The 22,883-nt window shown below is 42.9% G+C and overlaps 1 protein-coding gene across 4 annotated transcripts in view; it reads right to left on the bottom strand.

Annotated features, from left to right (window-relative positions):
- Positions 1–22,883, bottom strand: part of TRIM67 (tripartite motif containing 67) — a 40,531-nt gene that overhangs the window by 6,914 nt on the left and 10,734 nt on the right. The window contains exons 4-9 of one of the 4 annotated variants that reach the window (XM_064708558.1): positions 22,051–22,161; positions 19,723–19,882; positions 12,109–12,266; positions 9,143–9,281; positions 7,873–8,176; positions 1,130–1,292 (exon numbers count right to left, since the gene is read on the bottom strand). In XM_064708558.1, coding sequence (XP_064564628.1) covers positions 1,130–1,292; positions 7,873–8,176; positions 9,143–9,281; positions 12,109–12,266; positions 19,723–19,882; positions 22,051–22,161 — 1,035 coding nt within the window. The remainder of the gene's footprint in view (positions 1–1,129; positions 1,293–7,872; positions 8,177–9,142; positions 9,282–12,108; positions 12,267–19,722; positions 19,883–22,050; positions 22,162–22,883) is intronic. The other 3 variants (XM_064708559.1, XM_064708560.1, XM_064708561.1) reach the window with 3 other exon arrangements.

The following is a 22,883-nucleotide window of genomic DNA, read 5'->3' as shown; positions in this document are numbered from 1 at the left end:
CGGAAGGAAGGAAGTGGCGGAAGGAAGTGGCGGAAGGAAGTGGCGGAAGGAAGGAAGGAAGTGGCGGAAGGAAGTGGCGGAAGGAAGTGGCGGAAGGAAGTGGCGGAAGGAAGGAAGGAAGGAAGTGGCGGAAGGAAGGAAGTGGCGGAAGGAAGGAAGTGGCGGAAGGAAGGAAGTGGCGGAAGGAAGGAAGTGGCGGAAGGAAGGAAGTGGCGGAAGGAAGTGGCGGAAGGAAGGAAGGAAGTGGCGGAAGGAAGTGGCGGAAGGAAGTGGCGGAAGGAAGTGGCGGAAGGAAGTGGCGGAAGGAAGGAAGGAAGTGGCGGAAGTGGCGGAAGTGGCGGAAGTGGCGGAAGTGGCGGAAGTGGCGGAAGTGGCGGAAGGAAGGAAGGAAGGAAGGAAGGAAGGAAGGGAGGGAGGGAGGGAGGGAGGGATGTCTGCATGAGGGATCCCAAGTGCTTCAGGACTGAGGTCACGCAGTGGAGCCCATGGAGTATGATGATGAGTTTCCACCCTGGCTGTCCTGGTCCTGCCTGACCTAAGCTGACCTCCCTCAGTCCTCGGGCTCCTGGGTGTTTCCACAGGTTCTCTCTCATACCACACCTGGTTTCTAGCCATAAGCAGTGGTCTTGAAGTAAAAATGCATTATTGTTATAGACAGTTTCTCCAAGAAGAAAACCTCTTGTACGCAGAGTGCAAGAATGATGTGCTGACTGATATGCTCTGTTGTGCCAATTCTCTGACTTTTGTTGCCTTTGCTCTCCTTACCACTGTGCTGTTCACACTTCAGTCATTTGCCAATGCTAATTATCTCCAAATATGAGATCTAGGAGGAATTAAGATGGTTTTTAGTCAAACTGGCAGGGGAGAACTTTAGAGAAACTGCTTTCCAAGTGGAGCATCACAGGAACATCAGAGCAGGAGTTAGTGCATACAGGTACTTTTACTTGCTTTACAGCATTACTCTTCACATTGGTTAGGCAAGGCAGAAGGTCAAATGCACTAAAAAGTGTGAGTAGCCTAGAAGAAAGCCTGAGAAGCGAAAGAGCCCCTGTCTGTACTGACTACCCACAGATGATGCTATCAGCCCCTTTAGTTGGAAACGGCAGCTGTGGCTGGACTGCAGATTTACCTGGACGTTTCGATTGAGGCTCAGTGCAGGCATGAAGACACCCTCGATGTTTTCAAACGCTGGAGGCCCCTGCTGCTGCCCATTGATGTAAAAGGTCAGGTTGTGCTTGTTCAGATCCAGCAGCACACCAACAGTGGCACCTTTAGAGACTCCTCCTTCAGTCCTAAGGTACAAAGGGCACATTGTTGGTGAAGGCAGAGCACACTGTGCTGCTCTCTCCAGGACAAACCAGCCTTACCAAGCAAAGGGAGCGCAGAGCAGCACAGGGAAATGGTTATCTCTGAGGCATTTGGTGATGACTGATACACACCTTTATCTGAAGCATACATAGCCCATCCATGGGAGCTTAATGAAGGGATCCTAAACAGAAATTAGATCCCCTTCTCCTGCAACTGCAATTTAAGAGGTGAAAATGGGGTCCAGAGCTAACAGCTAATGACAAACTGGGAGGTGAGCCAGGGGAGTCCTGAAGACACATCACCTCTGAGTATCCCTGTTACAGAGAAGTGATGCATGGCAGGAAATGAAAAAGCAGGAAGCTGTTTAGCTAGGTGTTCATTTCTAATCAATGTGCCTGCTAACAGCTCCAGAGAGAGACTTTAAGTTCAACTATTCACCTTGGCATGCTCTCAGGGAACCCAGATTCCCAGAGCCCAGGGAGGAGCACAGGCACAACAGGCAGAGGTTTGGGGAGGAAGGGAAGCTGGGACTGGTTAGGCCTAAGCGTAGCTTCTGATTGCCAAGGTGCTCAGCTAAAGGACTGGGAGCTGTCTCGAGTGTGCAGGCCCAGTTATTAATACCAGTGCTAATTGGTTGTGTCAGGAGCAGCTGCTGAGAGCTCCTGCAGTGTCAGAGCTTGCCAGGACACACTCAGCCAGCCATTACACGCCTGGGTGATTTGACATTAATGCACTTTGACTTGGGGGTTAGTCAAACTCAGTATTACTTTAAAGGACACTGAGCAAAAACACCCACTAGATATGCAGATTGGCCACAGGCACTGCCATTCTGCTGATATCATGGAGGTCTGCAATGGATTTACAGCCTGACACTATTTGTCCAGGGTAAATCAGATTTCAAATAATTTGCAGTAGGAAAGGAAGCAGCTGTCTTGTGTCCCATGCACTCGCCTCAGGCACACAACATTCACAAGATTAACGGTATTTTATCGTAAAATTTATCACAATAGGTAGGCAAAACATTAAAAAAAAATTAAAAAGAAGATGGGGACTGGAATACGATTAGGAAGAATGCAACACAGAGTAAGAAATTTTCCTCTTGTCCACTAGGTGTCACAAACTGTTTTCCTTTAGACTAAATGCGGCACGTGGCACTTCATCTGAAGGCAGATTACAGAAAACTGTTCTGACTTCTCCATTTAAAAGTCTTCAAACAATAATAGTATAGCTAAGAATCATGGATTGACTCTGAGAGGTTTTAGATGTGGAAATTCACTGTTCTCAGATGCCTTTGATTTGATTTCTGGTCCTAAAAGCATTAATAGGTTTCTCACTGAGCTCTTCTCCAAAACCAAAAAATAAATTATTTTCCATCAAAACTTAAGATGCTTACCTACCACGAGTATCTCACTATATAGACTGTTTTTATTAAAAGCCCTCAATCATAAAACTATGAGATTGTGGGAAGCAACAGTACTATGATTTGGAGCTATTTACAAGTAGATTACATTTTTTTTTCCCTGTTTAGGAACAGCTTTGCACGTAGGACACCATATTTTAGATCCTGCTTAAAATGGATTTTATTGCATCCTTTTAAACGACATAGATTCTCTTAGGGAAACAGAACCAGCAACTTCATTTTTTTTTTGAGATTATGATGTTCTTTCCTACATGACAAGCTAATTTGTTTCTCGTGGGCTGATTAGCTGTGTGCTGCACAGTGACATTGAGTGACCCCTCTGCAGCCCCCGGGGACAGCTCCAGTGAGGAGGAGACAGATTCTGCCTGCAGATTCTAGCCAGGCAAGGGCAGGACCCAGCTGAGGCCCCTGCAGGAGCCACAGGGGTGTGGGGGCAGAGCACAAGGATGGGGACCCTCTCCCTTTATTCCTGCCTCAAGTTCTGCAGGAATTCAGCAGGTGGATTGCCCCACTCCTACCCCATCATCTCCCCACAGTGAGAAAGCGGCTCTGGCAGGATTTAGGGAGGACAGAAGCGGGCAGGAGCTCTTCACCACATTGCTAAAAGGGAGGCTGGACTTCTGCTGGAGCTGAACAGCTGCTCTTACTCTGCATCCCATGCTTCCTTGGGAACAGTACTTTGAGGACTCCAGCACTTTTTGGACTATTTTCCTGGTTCCTTTCTCTAGGAAGAGAGCTTGGGGAGTCTGTTTTATGAGAAAACTTCTGCTATACATTTCCTCGCTCTTATGTGCACCATTTAGACAGCATTACAGGATAATTTCTCTAATAAATGCTTTTGTTGTGGTAAAAAAGCCAAATAGCTCAAGGGACTCAAAGTGATGTTGCTCCCTCCTGGTACACCTCTGTGTCACCATGTAAAAAACCTGCTCCTTTGCTGTAATGCATTTTTAAACTACTAAATGACACTTACACCACACAACCCCAATAACCTTTCATGTAAAAGGAAAATCCAACTTTTTTGTTGTAATGCTCCCTTAATAAATACTTAGTATTTATTAAAGGACAATCCAGTTCTGGAGATAGGTAACACTGTTTCATTTTTCTAAGTAAATCATCTGAACATGTTGATTTCTGTGTGCAACACTAAGTCCTGAGCGCAGAAGTGCTGTGCAGAAGCCTGGAAGGTCAGAGTACAGAAAGGGGAATTTGGCTACCATGAAAAATGCAGTTGCCTGTGGCGGTAGAGGCTGTTATTCCAAGAGGCTTTCAGTAACAGCTTGGACAATGTGCAGAAAGAATATGATTGCATGAACTGACTTGAGGAATTAAGAGTAGTTTTGCTATTATTTAAAAATAAATATTAACAATTTATGAACAATTTAATAATCTGAATAATTAATTCAACTCCCCATTACAATACTTTAAGTATTAGCTTTACAGCATCTTAAAAACTTTATGATATCTATTGCCAATTATATAATTTTTCATTCAGTTGTAGCATTTTTGTGTGATGAAAAACCTGCTCTTAAGATATCTGAAGAGACTCTCCTGATTGCAAAGGACTTTAAAGACTAAAATGCAAATACTCTGGATTTCAACTTTCTGTTGTTTTTCAGTATAAAATATTTATTTCAAGGAGATTTACATCTCCTTCTTTCCATAGACATGTAGTGGCTGGAGTATTGCCTGTAGCACCTGGTAGTCCTGCTCTTGGGAGCTTTGCCAAGGAACAGATCTATGGCATTGAATGTCAGTGCCTCTTGTTAATGGGCATCCAGCACCTCTCAGAACAGTTTGGATTGGAGGGGACCTTTAAAGGTCATCTAGTCCAATCCCCATCCAAAAAACAGGGACATCTTCAATTAGGTCGAGCTGCTCAGAAGCTCACCCAATCTGACCTTGAATGTTTTTAGGGATGGGGCATCCACAACATCTCTGAGCAACCAGTTCTAGTGTTTCACCATCCTCATTTCAAAAAAATGTCTTCCTTATAGTTAGTCTGAATTTATCCTCTTTCAGTTCAAAACTATCTCCCCTTGTCCTAGAACAAGAAGCCCTGCTAAAAAGACCATCCCCATCTTTCTTATAAACCCCCTCCAAGTACTGAAGGACCACAATCAGGTCTCCCTGGAGCTTTCTCCTCTCCAGGCTGAGCATCCCCACTCCCTCAGCCTTCCTTCAAAGGAGTGATGTTCCATCCCTCTGACAATTTTTGCCCAGGACACAGCTGTCCTTCTGCAAGGGCTGCAAGTGCACACTGACTCCCAGGCTCAGCTTTCTGGGAACAGCAAGACTTAAAGGTACATCTGAAACCTATATCTCTGCCCTAAAGTATTTTCTCAACCAATTTCCTCAGCCTGTTGTCAAAAGGATCCCTCTGTTTCTGGATGCATTATAATCTCCTGTTCATGCCCCTTCCATCATTACAGAAGTCATGCTAGATCCAATTTTGCATGCTGTGAGTGAAAGGAACAGAAAATGTGACAGGTCACACAAATTAGTCTTTTAAGTTCTATCTCAGGTTATCCTTGAAACTAGTCACTTATTAATTACCTTAATTTATTCTCATGAAGATTAGGAAACAAGAAACTATTACTAAGGTGTAACTTTCATCATAACAACATCCCAGAGGCTAAAAGTTGACAATGAATTCGCTTTGGATTGTGATGCTGTGCTATCATGCACTCGTGTCCAGTGGGGAAAAACAAACAGGCAGCAATAACTGTTTCCACAAGACTATTACAGCTAATGAGTTAAAAAACTGACCTAGTTGACTGTCACAGTTAAAAATATAATGCCTAGACCTAATTTCATTGAAGCGCATGTGATTTCATAAGACTGCATGCCCTTTGCGAGTGTACTTCCCTTGAACAGATATTCCATGGGTCTATCCATGCCTTGCACATGCCTTTTGTGTTTTATCAGGTAAAAACTGGGAAACTATCATCAACAGAAAGCACTTTGTTCTCTTGATTAAGCAGGATGATTGGAAACCCTAAGTGTTTCCATTGCTTGTGCTTCCCAGAAAAAAGCTTTTGCTTAGCTTGTGTGCTGCTTGCCGGGAGGAGCATGCCGAGGACCAAATCCATAAAATAGGTTTCTGGGACAGTGGTGCACAGAATGGTTGCCAGCTTTTTTCCAGAAAACATAAGCTGTTCCACAGAGCATTAAAATTAATACAGCTTAACATTACTTCCGCCCTGAATTGAATCAAGATGTTAAAGGGACAGAGAACTTTTTGGTGTATTTATTATACTGATGTTATTTTACTCTGTATTGTCTTAGAACATGATCTAAGGTTTTTGGACCCATGGAAAACAATCCAAGTGACTTCAGACAGCTTTTGATCCAGCTGCAAGGTCCTTCCACCTGTCTGTAATGGACTGCAAAATCAAACCATGTTTCAAACAGAAATTTTCAGCAATTGCAGTGTACTTACTTAAAGCACAGGTATGCTGTAGAGTATAAATGACAATGCAGTGGGAGACATTACAATCAACCTTAGGACACAGTGCATGTTGACACAATCTTATGGCTTCAAGGAGATACCTGCATTTCAGTGTTTTAAAAATCACTGTAAAACTTTGTTTTAATCATTTGGTATAACATAAAAAACACCTGAGACAGTGAGAGTCTGGTGGGACAGTCAGCAGAAAACTAAACAGAAGTTGATTCCAGCTCTGCCACAGACCTGCTACATATCCTTAGTCAGTCACTTTACTCATACATCAATTTCCCATTGTGATAGAACAGGTATATGAATACACCATATTCCAAAATAAGCAAGTGAGTTCAGATCCTTTTCAGAGATTTTCTCAAGGGTCTCAGTACCCAGCTGACCTTTAGCTAAGGCTGACCCTCTCATGGGACACAGAAAGAGAGCAGTGCAGTTCTGCTCTGATACCTTCAAGCAAAGTTACCATGTGTCCCCTGCACAGTCTGGCATGACTTCAATGAAACAGAAGCCAGCACTAGGCAGAAGTAACTATCCTGAGCACTGAAAGTCATGCAACCGTGTCGGCACAACCCAGGATCTGTGCTGACAGTTGTTCTCTCTGTGTGATCCATCCCTGAGGTACCTGCAGCTAGAACATGTCTCTCCACAGCTCAGTTGCATTGACAACACAGAGCCTCTGAGTGGTGGGACAGAGAGGCTTGGTAACAGTGGCTTGGGGGCATCCTGAAATCCTCCTCTAAGCTGTCTGTACTAGTTGAGGTGCTTTTCAAAGCTCTTTGGTACAATGAAAGCTGTCACTCAGCCCTCACTGCCAAACAGTCCCTTGTATCCAGATCTGCCTCTGTGTGACCTACAGCAAAACCCTTAATAGCTGTCAGAACTGGAGACAAACACCTGCAGCATAATTTTGTACAATCTGCAGCCAAGATTCCTCCTAATGAAGAGGATCAACCTCCTGTCTCCCTCCAGCAATGACAGAAGCCCTGCATCCCATTGCGCTGTGCCCCCGTCTGCTGATGTGGGTGGGACACGCAATAATGGGTTTAAATCCCAGCAGGGGGCATTTAGGCAAAATCTCAGGGAAAAACTGATAACAGTGAGGATAACAAACACCAACACAGACTGTTAAGGTGCAATCACTGTCACTAGTGATTTTTAAGAAGGAATAAAATGAGTACATTTAGCCAGGAGCTGGACTAGATGGCTTGTTGAGACACCTGCCTCGGATGCAGTGTCACGGACATGTTTTATGAAAAATCCTTTCATTAGGATCTTTTCTCCTGAGAAGCTGAGAGGCCTCAGAAACTAAATGTAAACAATAATTATCTGCTGCTGTGGAATGCAATGGGTGCATCTTTGATTGGTCTCATGTGGTTGTTTTTAATTAATGGCCAACCACAGTTCAGCTGTCTTGGACTCTCTGGTCAGTCACAAGATTTTATTATAATTTGTTTCCCTTCCTTGCAAGCCTTCTGATGAAATATTTTCTTCTATTCTTTTAGTATAGTTCTATAGTATATAATTTTCTTTTAATATCATGTATATCATAAAATAATAAATCAGCCTTCTGAAACATGGAGTCAAGATTCTCATCTCTTCCCTCATCCTGGGACCCACGTGAACACCCCCACAATGCAGGGCAGAGGAAATGTCTGCAAGGATAAAAGCCCCAGGCAGCACTCACCGGTTGGTGTGGGAGTTGCAGTGCATGAACCAGCTGCGGTTGTTGTCCACATACATGGCCCAGGCCTTGTCGTCCTTGCCCAGCATCATGTCCTTGACCACGTTAATCCTGGCGATGCCGAAGGCCGGGTCCGGGTGGTTGTCGTAGCGGTCCACGTGCAGCTCCCAGTAATGCACGCCCTTGGAGAAGGCGGCGGTGCCCAGCACCACCCGGTCATCGTAGCTGTTGCAGGTGGCAGTCTGGTTGTCATTGGACAGCACTATGTCTCTGTGGGCTGACGAGGGGTCAAAGGTGAACCATGCCACTGTGGAACGGGACAAGGAAAGGCAGGATTAGATCAGGAGGGGCTGTGTCCATGTGCTGTCTGTTCAACTCAAGTAAGAAGGATAAAATGCTGCCTTTGTAAAGACCCCACTGTACTCTGAGGTAATAAAGACCATCTTTCCTTTTTACTGTAGGCAGCTACACAAGATTAATCTGAGCTGGTACCCTGCTGCTCTTCAGCTCAGAAGTGCTTTACATCATTTGTGCTTGTTCCCCTGAAATTTAGCTGCTAAGGGTAGTGACATTCTGTCCACACACAGGAACAAAAGAGTCACTGAGGAGACAAAGGCTGCTCCATGAGATGGAAACTGCTCGTGTCAGTGAATTGGTTCAGGATCGCCCTCAATGGAAATGGAGATTAGCTGCATCCATGCTGGTTAGGATTGACTTCAGCAGTTTTCAAAGTGAAGGGTTTTTTTAAGGAAAGGGAAAACAGGCCCCAAAAGCTCTTAAAATATAAATATTTTATACTGGCCTATTTTGGCAACACAGCATAAAAGTGGAAGTGATAATAGCATGCACTTCTCAATTCATTACAATATCATTAATGAAGATGAACTTCCCGTAATGTCTGTATGGATGACAAGCATAATTACAGAGAAACAAGCATGAGTTCCCATCTCTGTATTATCAAACCTTGCAGGGAAATTGAAACAGTAGTGAAGAAAAAGGCAAATCCCAAAGATGTATGTAGAAAGGCAGACAGAGTGGAACAAAAAAATATCCCATGAGTTGCATAACTGTTTCTGTAGGATAAAGAAACTCTCTTGGTTAGATCCTAGACTTTTACAGCAAGCTAAAATCACACAACTTGAAGCCTGAAGCGTTACTGATAATGGAAAATGCCAGTAGGTGTCAGATACATTAATGGGTGTAAAGGGATGAAAGTGTCCTGCCACTGAGACCCGCAGCTTTTCATTTAGAGAGTGGGAAAGGCCCAGCTCACCATCCGATGTCTGTAAAATGACCGTCTTGCTGTAAGGACCAACGCCCGAGGAGTTGAAAGCTTTGACCCTGGCGTTGTAAGTGCTGTTGAAATGAAGGCCGTCGATGGTGCAGAGGGTCTCCTTGCCAACATATACCTCCTAAACATTCCAAAAAAAAGAGAAAAAGAGAGAATGAGGGACATAGTTTAACATAGTTAAGACTTCTAAATATAAGCAAAAAGTGAACAGCTTCTCTTTGCTTCCCAGGATGAATGAGTTATGCTGGTATAATACAAACAGCCACAGCATGGGAGACATCAAGGATGGTCAGCACTGGACAAACTAAGGTGGAGATGAAGCTGGAAGGGTAAAGCAATAAAGGGCAACACAGAAAGATCTTCATGCTCCTCTTATCCTAAATATCTACTCCAAACCAATAATTTAGAGAGTTGTCCCAGTATCTGACACACTGTGGCCACTATTTTATATAAGACAAAAAAAGGGGGCATTTTATAAGAATAAAAAAAAAAAAACCAAGAGCAGATTTGTTGTGTTGGAAAGGTTCTCTCACGCTTATGTTAAAATATGAAGTTGAAACCTGAAAACATAGATCCAGAAGAAAATTAACTCCTAAAAATTAGGATTACATTCACCACATGATGAAACAGTATCTAGACAACAGAGACATCAAAAAGATCTTCAAATATTTATCATACAGCAAGTAGTTCTGTAATGTGAAATATTTCAGAGGGAGGAACATCTAGGCAGACCAGTGAAGAGGATCAGATTATGCAGGCTACGATGAACTGAAAGAGGCCTAGAAAATCCTGTCTTGGCAGCAGGTTGAAATATAATTCCTTTCCACCTCTGATTTCTCTGGTTCTGTGAAATCTGTAGGTTTATGGTAGCAAAGGCACCAAAGTGCTTAAACCTGTCACTAGGCAAACCACTCAGATCCCAGTTCAGTTAAGACTTTAGTAATGCCCAGGAATAGTTCTGATGGTTAAGGCTCTTTCATATAAACCCAAAAGGATGTGATGAATAAGACAGGAATTGATTAAGTTTACAGCAGGACATGTATTTGTCCTCTTTGCTACTATGGTGGCTGCTACAAACAATGAAATCTCTTGGGTCCTGAGTTAGCTGGTGATCAATCATGGAGACAAAGAAGAGTTTTAATAGAATAACTTAATTTACCTCCATGTCACAAGAGATGCTGACTGTGAAAAAATTTTGTATTTGTTGAACTACTCTCATATTTTCTAACCCACTCCATGTTTACCACTGTTCGCTGCTTCGGTTTATGCTGGTTGATGCTCTCTGCTTCTACAAAAATGTTCTTTAAATCCACCCATCAAATACTGATAAATTGCAGTCAACATCTTTGCTTTCAGACATAGAATTCTCCATTTAAAATACCAGCAAACCATTATTGAGATGGTATTGCTGAGAAGCATGCCTTTTATATTTTAACAGGTAAAAACCAAGGATGCTTTTACCACAGCAAGCAGACCATTCCCCTTAGAAGCTGTCACCTTACATTTTTAAGGATTGAGAGAGTTTTGTATCTTTTTCAATCCAAAACCTTAACATGGCACTGCTGGAAGTCCTAAAACCTTTGGCAGTACCAAAACTCACCCTCACAAATGAGCTTGATACGCAGCAGCTTGGAATCTTGTTATTCACAAGACATGAATATCACTTTAAAAAGTTTATCCTGGATAAACTGGATAAAAGATACTGGAATTCTAATAACTTACTCTACCTCTTCATTCATCACACACTGATAACCCTCTTACCTACTAACATTGACCAAATTGGCAGCTCTCAGCAGTCATTCACAAAAATACCTTTTCACACTTTCAGTGTGAAAGCTCTTCAAATCCCTGTGAAATGTTACTTGGGCAAAGGAACTGAGGAGACCTTCCGAAAACCACAATGCCCTCTTCAAAGCCTCTTCTAATGAGGAGTGTCCAAATGAGGCACCTTTGCTGGCTATGGGTGTAGTGGTTTGGCAATTCCTTAGGTGGATCCATGCCAGGACATTTTCAGCTTGAGAAATCTTTAGGTTTCCTGGGAGAAGCCAGTTTGCAGCTCCCGAAGAAATGCCATCACAAGTTTTTGGCAAAACTCCCCGTTTGTGAAGAGAGCAGCTGTGCTCCACAATGATGTCCAGATGCTTTGGAGGCACCAGCCCCTAGGGAAGCACTGGGCCAGCCTGGTCCTGAGCAACAGGAGCATGAAGCCTGCCTGAGGCAGAAGGACCACAGCTTCTAGGAGGACATGGCTGGAAGAAAGCTGATTGAATTGCTTCTTTAGTTTGTTCATCAGGATGTGTTGAAAAAGTATGGGAGCCCATAAGCACCCTGCACCTGCAATCAGGAGCATCACACTGGGGCATCAACCAGAGGATCTGGAAGGCAGCACTTGGGAAGCCTTTCCATATTCATCAATTCCATCACAGCCTGACAGTGGAAAAAGTTTCCACCACCCTGGTCTCATCCATTCCCAAGGGAAAGGTTTAGAAACCCTGTATTTTTATGCAGGATCATATTTTTACTCAGAAAATCAGGAAAGACAGAGTTGCATTTCTGGACCAAGAATGTCAGCTGTTGAAACAGGGTGCAATGGACAGATGAGAGTAGGGGCTTCAAAGAAATTTCTAGTTTGTGCAATGAACCACTTCCAGCTTCTCATACTAAGCAAGCTCATATGGGATTTTCTACTCCGGAATGCACTGGGTGTATCTCAAGGCCCTCTTTCCAAGAGCCCTGAGAATAATCTCAAACAAACTTCCTACCTAGGCCAGTGGTCCTTCTATTAAGCAGCATCTGCACTGCTTTCTCCACCAGCACAATGGAATTAGGGATGTTTTGACAACCCAATCTTCCGTACCCCTCTTCCCACCCTCAGACAGAAACAAATCCGTATCTGGAGGAAACTCACATACAAAGAAACACAAATAAATGCTGAATGAAATTCTCACTCGGAATTGGCCACCATCTCCATCATCAAGTTCCAAGATATAGCCCTCCACTGGGTTGTGGCTCAAAGGTGGCATCCTCCAGGCCAATGTCACACTGTTGTTCCTGGTGCAGCACTTCTCCAGCTGCAGCAATGGGACGGGTGGCACTGAAACAGGAACTGGGTACAGGTTAGTGTAACTCTGCCCTACCCCGTTAGTCTGTGCTGTGAGAACTATGGCCACTGCTCACCTCCTTCCCCTTGCAGGGGAGCCAGTGTTTGTTAGGAAGAGAGTCCATTCTCTTTCTTGAAACAAAAGGCAGTAAAATTACATAACAAAATGTTGTTACCCAGTTAGACAAATCATTTCACTGAAATATGTAGACAGAAACATATCTGGACTTGATTGTCGTGTCTCATAAGAACTAGAGTCTGGGGAATCCATGTGTGGCTTCCCTCCCAGAAGTCACTGTCTGGAAAAATTCTTTTTCACACCAGAGCACCCACTGTCCCCAAAAGGAGGGGCAGGGGTGTCTCAGGCCATAGAGTGGCATGGCACAGGCAATGCTGCCAGGGAACCCAGTTAACAAAGAATTGGGTTGTCAGCAAGCAGAGCAGCCATTTCTCCCAGCACAGCTGAGAGACAGCCTGAACTCCACCAACAGCAGGAAAACAATTCTTCACTACAGTTGGAGGGGGGGTTTAAAAATCTAATTTACCAGCCCTCCCTCTCCTCCTAGTTTTTCATCAAAAACACCTTGGATGTGTTATCTTTATGGCAACCATACTTAAAATAAACTGTTGAAGCAAATTGTTCTGTTTGCAAACTTTATCTAAATCCCATGGTTCAGGTAGCAAAAGGAACTTCTGCATCACAGGAGAGTCCTCATGGAAATTACAAATGCTAATTTTTCTACCAACATGCCTTTTTAGGGACTTGCTCAGAAGAAACACCAAGAGACTGTTTGCCAGACCAGCATCTTAAAAAAAAAAAAAAGAAACAGAGTAAAATATTCAGCAGTGTCTCTGGGAAAGAGACCTCTATCCAACCTCTCCTAAACAAAACTAAACTCTCACTGTTTCCTCTTTGCTGGCAATTCTAAAGTGAAAATTTAGTCTTCTGGGTAGAGCTGGCATGCATCTTATGCACTGTTGAAAACATACAGGTTAAGTTAGGATGCAAGTGATGCACAAAGTCTGCCTGGTCTTCTGCCCAAGGCTAAATTTTACCATTCAATATCTCAGTATCATTTCTGCTGAGCTCAATCATGTCTTAGAAGAAACTGAGTGCTCTGAGAATTCATTACCTTAATAATATTGGTTTGCTCTTCTTTTATCTACTCTGCTTTGACCCTCTAGTTTATTTTCCTCCTTCTGTCTGCGTGAGAGCTAAGCCCTTGAGCTGTTCCTTTCGTCCTATTTTAAGTTTCTGGATAAAAGAGGACTGTTCATGTTCTGTGTACCAAGCAGACTGTGGGAAAATGGATGCTACTGTGTGACAGGGCTGAGGTTTCACCCCCACTTTGGAAGTGACTCGAAAGTCAACATCACACTTGTGATAAACAGCACAGAAGCTACCCCGGCTTTCCGCTGGCATTATCCATCACCACAGTGAACGCAGATGGTTGGTAGCCCAGAAGAATGAAACAAAAGACCTTTGTAAATTAGCTCTTGAAGGTTTTTCTCTGAAAAGGAAGCCTTGTTCCTATTCCTTGATATTTAAGGATGATTCAGAGGGTGTCATAAATAAAAACCTGCTTGTTTTCTCACAGGGAAAGTTCAGGGTTTTCTCTAGGAGACACTGTGTCTGGAAAAGTCACAGAAATGTGACAAGAGTCAAAAACCTGAAATTGAGGAATTCAGAGGTAATGGGATTTCTTAGGTGAACCATTTTAAGTTTAGAGTTTTGTCTGTGTTTGTTAACCTGTGTATTCCTGGTGACTGATGAGCCTGGGAGGAGACAGGCCTCTATCAACCATCCACACTCCTGCCGCTTTTGCTAGCTGGTCAGCCCTCTCAGGAGGCATTTGTCTGGTCCTCCCCATTTCTGAGACTCCTCCTGGCAAGACTGGATGAAAACCCAATTCCTGAAGTTTCTAAGATGCAAAACAGACAATTCCCCTTCACCTCTGAATAAACCACTAACCTTTTCAACCTCTGAAAAAAACCTCATTACTCCTAGGAACACTGATTTGAGGCTTTCAGGAACTGCTCATGTAACGCACAATGCTGGAAAAAATAGCAGAATTTTTGGAGGAGGGTATGTGTTTTCCAATTCCCCTTTAACTATGTAAGCAGGAATGCTGTCTAGGAATAAAATATGTTTTCATCCAGTAGAGTGCTGTTTTTCCCACTTCCCAGGGGAAGGGGGAATTTTGGCCCAATGTGTGAGAGTCTCACATATTATGGGGAAGTGCCTTGGCTTCTTTAATGTGTTGCTGGATATTAAAGGCTTTGTGGGCAATCCATATCAGCCTCCTGCTCTCTTTGATCCAGCCTGAACTGCACAACTCTCCTGAAGGAGAGGCAAGAAGCTCCTGACAAGCAGCTGTGTGGCTTTGCTGCATGATGCTCTCTGTGCCTGACCTCCTGCTTCCTCCACTGCATGTGGATGGGCAGAGATTTGCCTTGATCTCAAATTCCCTATGGGAGGAGAAAAGATGAACACTTGTAAAAATCATAGGAAAGTGCACAGTTGAGTAATCAGGATACTGGTGTATATGTCACAGCAACAAGCAATGGAATAGGACTAAGGAAAGAAAAATATAGGCCAAGTGCCAGGAAAAAAAAAGACTTGGATGTTAAATTACAGTTCTGTCCCATTTCTTGACCAATTTAAAGTTCTCAAGGGATTTTTTGGAAGGAAAATATTAAAAATATAAAGGGAGAAATGATAATGCATTGGCACAGTGGGACTTATTAATGAGTCTGAATGATGTCCTGCTATTTTAAAAGTGCTTCATGCAGGTCACTCTTTGATAAGAAATGTGACACTGACTCATGTCTCTTGTCAACAGAGCAGTTCCCAAAACACATTGCTCAATGCATCTCATGGCTGATCAGGGTAGTCCCCTCACAGGGTACAGCAGACTAGTTTTTAAAGGACTAAATGCACCTCAAGAATGGGACCCCCCAGAATGGGACCCCCCAGAAACAGGAAAACTTTGGCTTCCTCCAAAACTGCAGTGCAGCTCTGGAATAGCTTGAGCCACTGCTGTAGCAAGTGCCTTCCAAACAATGTAAGGAGAGAAGGAGAGACCACAAGGAGCTGAGTCCATGACATAGAGCAGAAAGAACCAGAGGTAAAGCTTAAGATGAAACAGCTGTCCTTTAATTATAAAGGCAGTACAGTCCATACCTGCAGAAGCAGAGAAGATTTGTGGCAGATGTGTGTGGGGAATCTTCATGGTTTGCAGAAGAGGGAAGGAGTCAGGATAAGGAGACAGGGTATATGAATGAATGTTCAGAGGTGGTACAGAAAAGTAGAGTAGCTACATATTTTCCTATTTTGTATCTAGTCCTGTTTTTTCAACCAGTGAAGATTTCATGCCAGTTACAGCTGTGTGAACAAAGCAGACCCAGAAAGTGCATTTGCCTGTGCCAATAGCTCCAACTGAGAATATGTGAACTACACATTAAGCCAGGCATTAGAGGACAGGAATTTTGTGACATGGCATTCTGTAAAAGCCTCAGAGAGAAGAAAACATGGACAGAGAAAATGATCTGGGAAAGCTCAAAATGCCAGCAACCAGTAGAGCTATGTGAGTGCCTCTGAGGTCAGCTGGCCCAGGGAGTGTGGGACTCAGTGAGACCCTCTGATCAACAGGACTGCCTAAGCATTACTTCTGCACCTATCACATCTCTGCACATTTAATTTGTTCTCAGATTGCTTCTTCTTTCTGCAAAAAAGAAAAAGAACCCTATGATCTCTATTTTTTAGATGAGCTTTAGATCTGTGCCTATAGAGAATGCATCTGTAATGTAAATGAACTTGTCATCAAAGCAAATGCAATGTGATTTGTTCTCATTTTCATTCTTTGTCTACCACAGTGAATCAATGTTTACTTTCAAGCATGCTTTCACTCTAAATGACCCATGCAGGCTCAATGAGGTTGAATGAGGCCAGAATTTGAAAAAAAAATAGAAATTCAGTCATGTACTAAGCACTGATAACAATAATACAGATATTACATGGCAAAGTTTTTGGAAAAAAAACAACTTACAGTTGGAAAAGCCCTGTTCTCCTAGATCTCCCCAAAAATTCCTTTACAGATCATTGACATCTTTAAAGCATCTGCTCTTGTCAGATCAACCAGTAAAATGGCTTAATAATTCTCACCTCAACACCAACATTTGGCAAAGACTGATGAGTTGTTGGTGTGCTGGCGTAGGTAGGATTGAAGAAGGAGGAGCAGATGAAAGAGGAGGACATTTTTCTTTGTGAAAGTGGATGCTCAGAAATACGGAAGTCACAGAATCACAGAACAGGTCAGCTTGGAAGCGACCACAGGGGCTCATCTGGTCCAACCTCCTTGCTCAAGCAGGGACATCCTAGAGCACATGGCACAGGACTGTGTCCCTACAGTTCTTGAATATCTCTACTGAGGGAGATGCCACAACTTCTCTGGGCAATCTGTCCCAGTGCCCATGGTGATAAATAGCAAAACATCACCATGCAACTGCAGCTTCTCCTTACAGCCAGCAAAGGGATGTTCCAAATCAGTTTGGGTGCTTCCTCCTGAAATGCTGAGTTGATTACTCTGTGATAGCTGTATTTCTAGATGCAAGACCATTCTGTGTGAGAAAACGCAAATAGTGCATCTGAAGAAGGCCAAATCATGCCTAGAAAATTTGGTGGCCTTCTATGACAGATTAATAACAGCAGTGGCAGATGAGGGAAGATGATCTGGTGTCACCTACCTGGACCTGTGCAAAGCATTACCCATATAACATCCCTGTCTCTTAGATGGAGAGACAAGAATTTTAATGGATGGACCTCTCAGCTGATAAGGAATTGGCTGGATGGCTGCACTGAAAGAGTCATGGTCAATGGCTCCATGTGCTATGTCCATCTCCAGGGCCCCCAACATAGGAAGGACATGGAACTGTTGGAGTAGGTGTGGAAAGTGATCAGAGGGCTGGAGCACATCTCCAATGAAGACAGGCTGAGAGAGGTGGCGCTGCTCAGCCTGAAGAAGACTCCAGGGAGAGCACATTGTGGCCTTCCAGTACCTAAAGGGGGCCTTCTAGAGAGCTGGAGAGGGAGTTTTACAAGGGCATGTAGCAATGGGACAAGGGAGGATGGCTACAAACTGGAAGAGAGAGGGTTAGATTAGATATTAGGAGGAAAGTCTTTGCTGTGGGGGTTGTGAGGCACTGGAAGAGGGTGCTCAGGGAAGCCATGGATGTTCCTTTCATGGAAATGTTCAGGGCCAGGCAGGATGGGTCTCTGAGCAACCTGATCTAGTGAAAAGTGACCTTTCCCAAGACAGAAGGTTGGGACTAGATGATCCTTAAGGTTCCCTTCCAATCCAGATTATTTTACTATTCTAAAATAATGCAGAGTTGGTTGAGGTCATAGAAGTAAAATTTCAGGAAAAAAAAAGGCCAAAGTGTCAGACTGAGAAGTTCAAATGGAAATAGACTTGCTGTCATAAATGAAGAAAGATAAATAAACATCTACATACTAAACAATCCCCAATATCTATAAATGCTAGCTTGGAACTGGTCAGAGGCTTGTTCTGCTTAGGCACACAGAGGTCTGAAGGTGAGTAACACATCCATCCCTTATGCACCTTAAGGAATGCTGGCCAGGTTAACATCTTTCCATTGTTCTTTGAGTGGTGTGTGCATGGTCACACTGGGTGTGCTGACCACCCTGATGGGACATGCAATAGATAATCCCTGGTCAGGACCAAGACAGCTCAAGCAAAAGCCCTTCCTGAGGGCTAACCCTGCCTCTGGGGAGCAAAGCCCAAGGGTGTTTGGAAGCTCTGCACAGGTTTGGGCTGCAGAAGTCCTGTCTTCTTCTCTGCCCCTCAGATTGTGTCTAACTCAGTACCAGAGCTTCCCTGCCATCTTATGAGAAATGAGAGCGTAGCAGAAAACACTTTAATTCAAAAAGCACAAGTGAATCTGGCTCAATTAAAGTTTTGTAAATCTTCAAGCTTAAAGCCAGGTGAATGTCCACAAGCCAAATACCAAAGCTGCTCTCACCTCAGGTAACCTGTGGTTAATTAGCAATCTCGGTGACTAGTTTAACTAAATCCTTCCTATGTTTGTAAAGGAGAGAGGTGGGAGATTAGTATTAAATATATTTCACAATAAATATGGCTAGCATTAAATATAAACTGATTTTAAAAAGACAAGTGCAGACAGCATTCAGAGGAGTTTCATCAGTGATATTCCTGCTCTCTTGACTCCACTTGCCTGTCTGACAACATTTCAAAGGAGCAGTTCACAGATGTTTATTGAATAGCTTTAACACAGCCTGTTTATGCCAAGATGCAAAGCATTCTTGGTGAGCAGACTCTGGCCTTTAACTGTTTGTACATTGTTCCTCCACATATCTGCCAAATTATCCACCCTAATTACTTCATCTTGGGTGTCTTAGATGCAGAATTAGGCCCAGAGAGAACACATAAGTGGGACAAAGTTCTTTATCCTTGCTCAAAACAACAAAAAAAAGCACATCTGACATCACTACACGATATCCTTAACTCATTCACTGACTTCTGGCAGCCTCTATCCTGTCACCCACATGTATAATTAGGGCTTGAATCACCACTGAGAGAAGCTAATGACATCATTCCCAGGGACCACAATGGCCTTCAAACCCAACTGTTCTATGGATCTAATTCTGATGCAGTTCTCAGCTTGATTCATATAAACTAACCCCATTAAAAGCTCATTATGCTAATTTTCTTTTTTTTTTAATGTCAGTGACATGTCCTGTTCATCAGCTTCTTCTTTTAGATATATATTTTAGCCTCAGTTCTCTCTAATTCTGTTCATCAGATTTATCCAGATACCTGGAACCATGGAATGGCACAGCCAAAGAGCTACTTTCCCTTTGTGTGGTACAGCCATGGAGCTGCTTTCCCCTTGTGAATCTCTTCCTCAAGATTTTTTTTTATTAAGATGGGCAATTTTTGGAGCACAGTCCAGATATCAGTCAAATAGGAGATTTTGTTTCCTATTCAAGCATTTGTGTGTGTGTTTGTGCAATATTTATTTTCTACTTCAGCTGTTTCTGACAAGATAGGGGTAACTGGTATCTTGAATTAACCATGTCAAACTTAGGAATGATACAAAATGGCATGAAGTTTCATGCAGCTCATGTCTTATAAATCTTCAAAGCCCTACTCTGAAGAAGCTATCTTTCCAATCTTTAAGTGCATCTGGTATTTCTATCTGAGCTTGTTCAGCTCAGATAGAAATACCAGATGCACATGAAGATTATACATGTGAGGGGAGCACACCTTTCCAGGAAACACACAGTAACCTGAATTTGCCTGAACACCTTTTAAAACTGTCCAGCAAATTCAAGTCATTCCTCCTTTGGTGTCCTCACACCTCCCAGCACTGTTCCAACACATGCATGAAAAACAGGAAAAGGAAAATCATAAGAGCTCACCCCTACATTTCATCTGAATAAAATCCAGCTGGTGAATTGACTGCAGTAAAGGTTCACTGTCCAGAGTCAAGTCAAACTCAGCAGACACTTTTGGCTCCAAGGCTCCTTTCACCCACTGTTCCTGAGATACCTGAACACGCTTGATTAAAGCATCTGAAATCTGAAAGAGAGCATCAGGTTTATAATGAAATGGCAAATGCACACATTACAAATGACAGAATGCCTGTCAGATACAGCACAAAGGAAACAGGATTAAGGCAGCAAAACAGATGAGATGGGATCTGGTGTTTTGGGGTGAGGTCCATTTATGTTGCATCCTTTCATCTTGTCTTTTCACAATAAAGGTCATATTAGGCTAGGAAAGTAAAAACTGCATTTATAAAGCCTGTTAAGATTATGTTGTGTGTCATGCCTTTGAATGCCACATATAATTCTGTGCTCTGTTCTCTGATCTGCATGGTCTACTTTTGCTCTCCTGTTTAAAAAGAAGTTGCACAAAGAGAGGCTTAAATGTTTGAGTCTCTCCATTCAGCCGAGATGATTCAGTGGATGAAAGCTAAAGGATTAAAAAATCAAATGGTAAGGAAGGTGTATATTACTCACAGTGAGGGTGATAAATTGTCAGATAGATTTTCACATATATGATGGATTTTCTTCCATTACATCAAAACCGAACTTAATTTTTAAAGCTTTGCTCTAGCTCAGCCCACAGACAATCAGACCAAAAGTTAAACTGAAATTATCACAACAGACACTTCAGGAAGTTAAATCCTGGCCCTGTGGAAATCAATGAGCTCAGCTGTCCTTGAGTTCAGTGAAGCTGTCATTTGGGTATCAGGAGCCCCTGACAGTGAACTTCCTGTAAGTCAAAGAGAGTAGAATTTTTTTATGGGTATTGCAGAGAGAGTTTTCCTTTGTTGCAGGAATTTGGATACTTTTCCTCATTACTTTTACTGAGGACACTCCTGTCTGAGCCCTTGCACCAACAGCTCCTTATCAGTCTGTGCAGTAGGTGGAGGAGCATCCCACAGCCTCCTGTAGCCTCGGAGCCACTTACTGGGATGCTGGATCCCTCGCCTATGTCTCAGTATCCTGGCTGCAGGAGTAGTTGCTCAAAGTAATGCAGTGCCTGAGCGTCTTGAAAGCATCATTAGATAAACCAGGAAAAAGTAAAAACAAAAATGGTTTTTTGGTTTTTTTTGTTTTTTTTTTAAATAAAGGGGGCTGCAAAAACTGAAGCCACAGAAGTTACAGGGAAACTAAGCTGAAAAGAAAGTAAAGCATATATCTAGATACCATGCAGCATGTATCCCCAAAGATTTTGTTTGTCCTGTAGAGTCCAGCCAACAGCCTGTTAAAATCTGTGTAACCTTGAGATTAATCTACACCACACATTCCCCTCCCCTGCTTGAGACCAGACATGACAGTAACAATCAGTCTGGAGTGTTAATAGGTTTAGGTTGGCTAATTCTCATCCTGTTTTTAGGGATACTCTGACAAACCCCTGACATTCATGCATTCATATGTGCAGGTCATTTTGTTTGATGTACCCTTCTTTTTAGGAAGTAAACAAGGCAACGAAACCACTAGGGCAAAATAAAATTATTAATCAACATATAAGATTAAACAATGAAAAATAATTTATGGAAAAAAACCCACTGGTATGTTTTGTCTCATCAATAGACATTTTCACTGTTTGCACCTAAGAAGCAATATCCTGCAAATTAAGGCAATTATTGGCTGGGCCATATTTTGCAAAGAAAAGGTACCTGGAGATGCCACAGGTCTTGATGCAACAATCTCAGCAAAGCAAAGCTACATGCAGCCCCTTCAGACTAGACTTCCTTACAGGGGAGGTGCTGAAAGGACTCTTTTACACAGGAAAGCAAAGGGGAGAAGCACAAGGGGGAGAAGTATCACACTGCTGAGTCACTGACCTCTCCAAATTAATCAGAGAGCTCTGTGAGTCCCTGTGTTGGGTTTCTGAAATGAGAATAAAATAATACTCTGCAAAAAGCTATCATCAACTGCATAGCATATTTTTCTTATCCCAGAAGGAAGGGCTGGCAAGAGGAAAGACATCAGGAGTGAGGGCAGTGGTGTAACCCCAACTCCCCACCTCAGTCAGGGTGCAGCTGTTAAAGCCATCTCTTTGCTGGGACACTGATGCAGTCTCTGGGCTCTCTGAGTTTTTAGACAGTACTTACAGGAGTTAAGGTGAACCTGCCTTGGAGGTGGAAGGGGCTAATTAACAAAGCCACACATTTGTAGACTTAGTTTTAATTTATTTTCTTTTTTTTTTCCCGAGAGCATTAGGAAGGAAAATACCTGTAAAAACCCAGAGGGATCATTTTCTTTGATAACTTCTAGGCAGTATTCCATGAGCCCTGTTGACTGGCGTAGCTTCAGTGTACAGTGATTTATCTGGTCCCAAACAACCTGGAAAACAAACATCAGTACAGTTCTATGACTGCCTCAGCTTGCAGTGAATTGTAAAAGATTATTCCAGAAGAGACAAGGAATGGGAGAATGTGTTAAATCTATGCTTAATTTAGCTGCCATATGGCCACTGCTGTATCTCCATCAGCTTCACTCACTTGCTCTGTATTGTAAATAGCGATAATTAGCTTGGCAAAATGTTGTGCACAGGGAATCTCAATTTTCAGAGCAGATTAGTCTCTCAAAGATTAGGCTTGCTTGGGGCAGAGAGGGCACAGAACATGTCTCTGCATTTGCAGCGTTCACATTTCCAGTCACACTTTCACTAACATCTGAGCTTTTTAAAAGTCCTTCACTTTAGAGGCAAACTGCTGGAGTGGTTTCTTGCAGATCATACCCTAAACATTCTCTTCACAATTTATCATTGAACCTGCTCTGCTTAAGAACACATTGCTGGAATTAAGAAATAAAATAGCTGCATTCCATTTTTCCAGATTTTGGAACTGATTCTGCTGCCACATGGCTGTGGACGAGGTCTAGTAGCACTGTGTGCTGTAGGACAACTTGTGACAGCAATAAACTGCAGAGTTTGCTGTGCTGCCAGCAGAATGTCCTAAGTGCTGGTTCTTGTTAAGCAAGCCGAATGCTGATCTCAGGTGGATTTTGTTAACTGATATGTTAGATAATCCATTTCACTTTTTCCTTCTGTCTTAGATACTTTT

This window comes from Zonotrichia leucophrys, chromosome 3 (genome assembly GCF_028769735.1).
Source record: "Zonotrichia leucophrys gambelii isolate GWCS_2022_RI chromosome 3, RI_Zleu_2.0, whole genome shotgun sequence".
Classification (NCBI taxonomy): domain Eukaryota; kingdom Metazoa; phylum Chordata; class Aves; order Passeriformes; family Passerellidae; genus Zonotrichia; species Zonotrichia leucophrys.
Note: the sequence above shows the minus strand (reverse complement) of the source record. Positions and strands in the feature narration are given on the sequence as shown.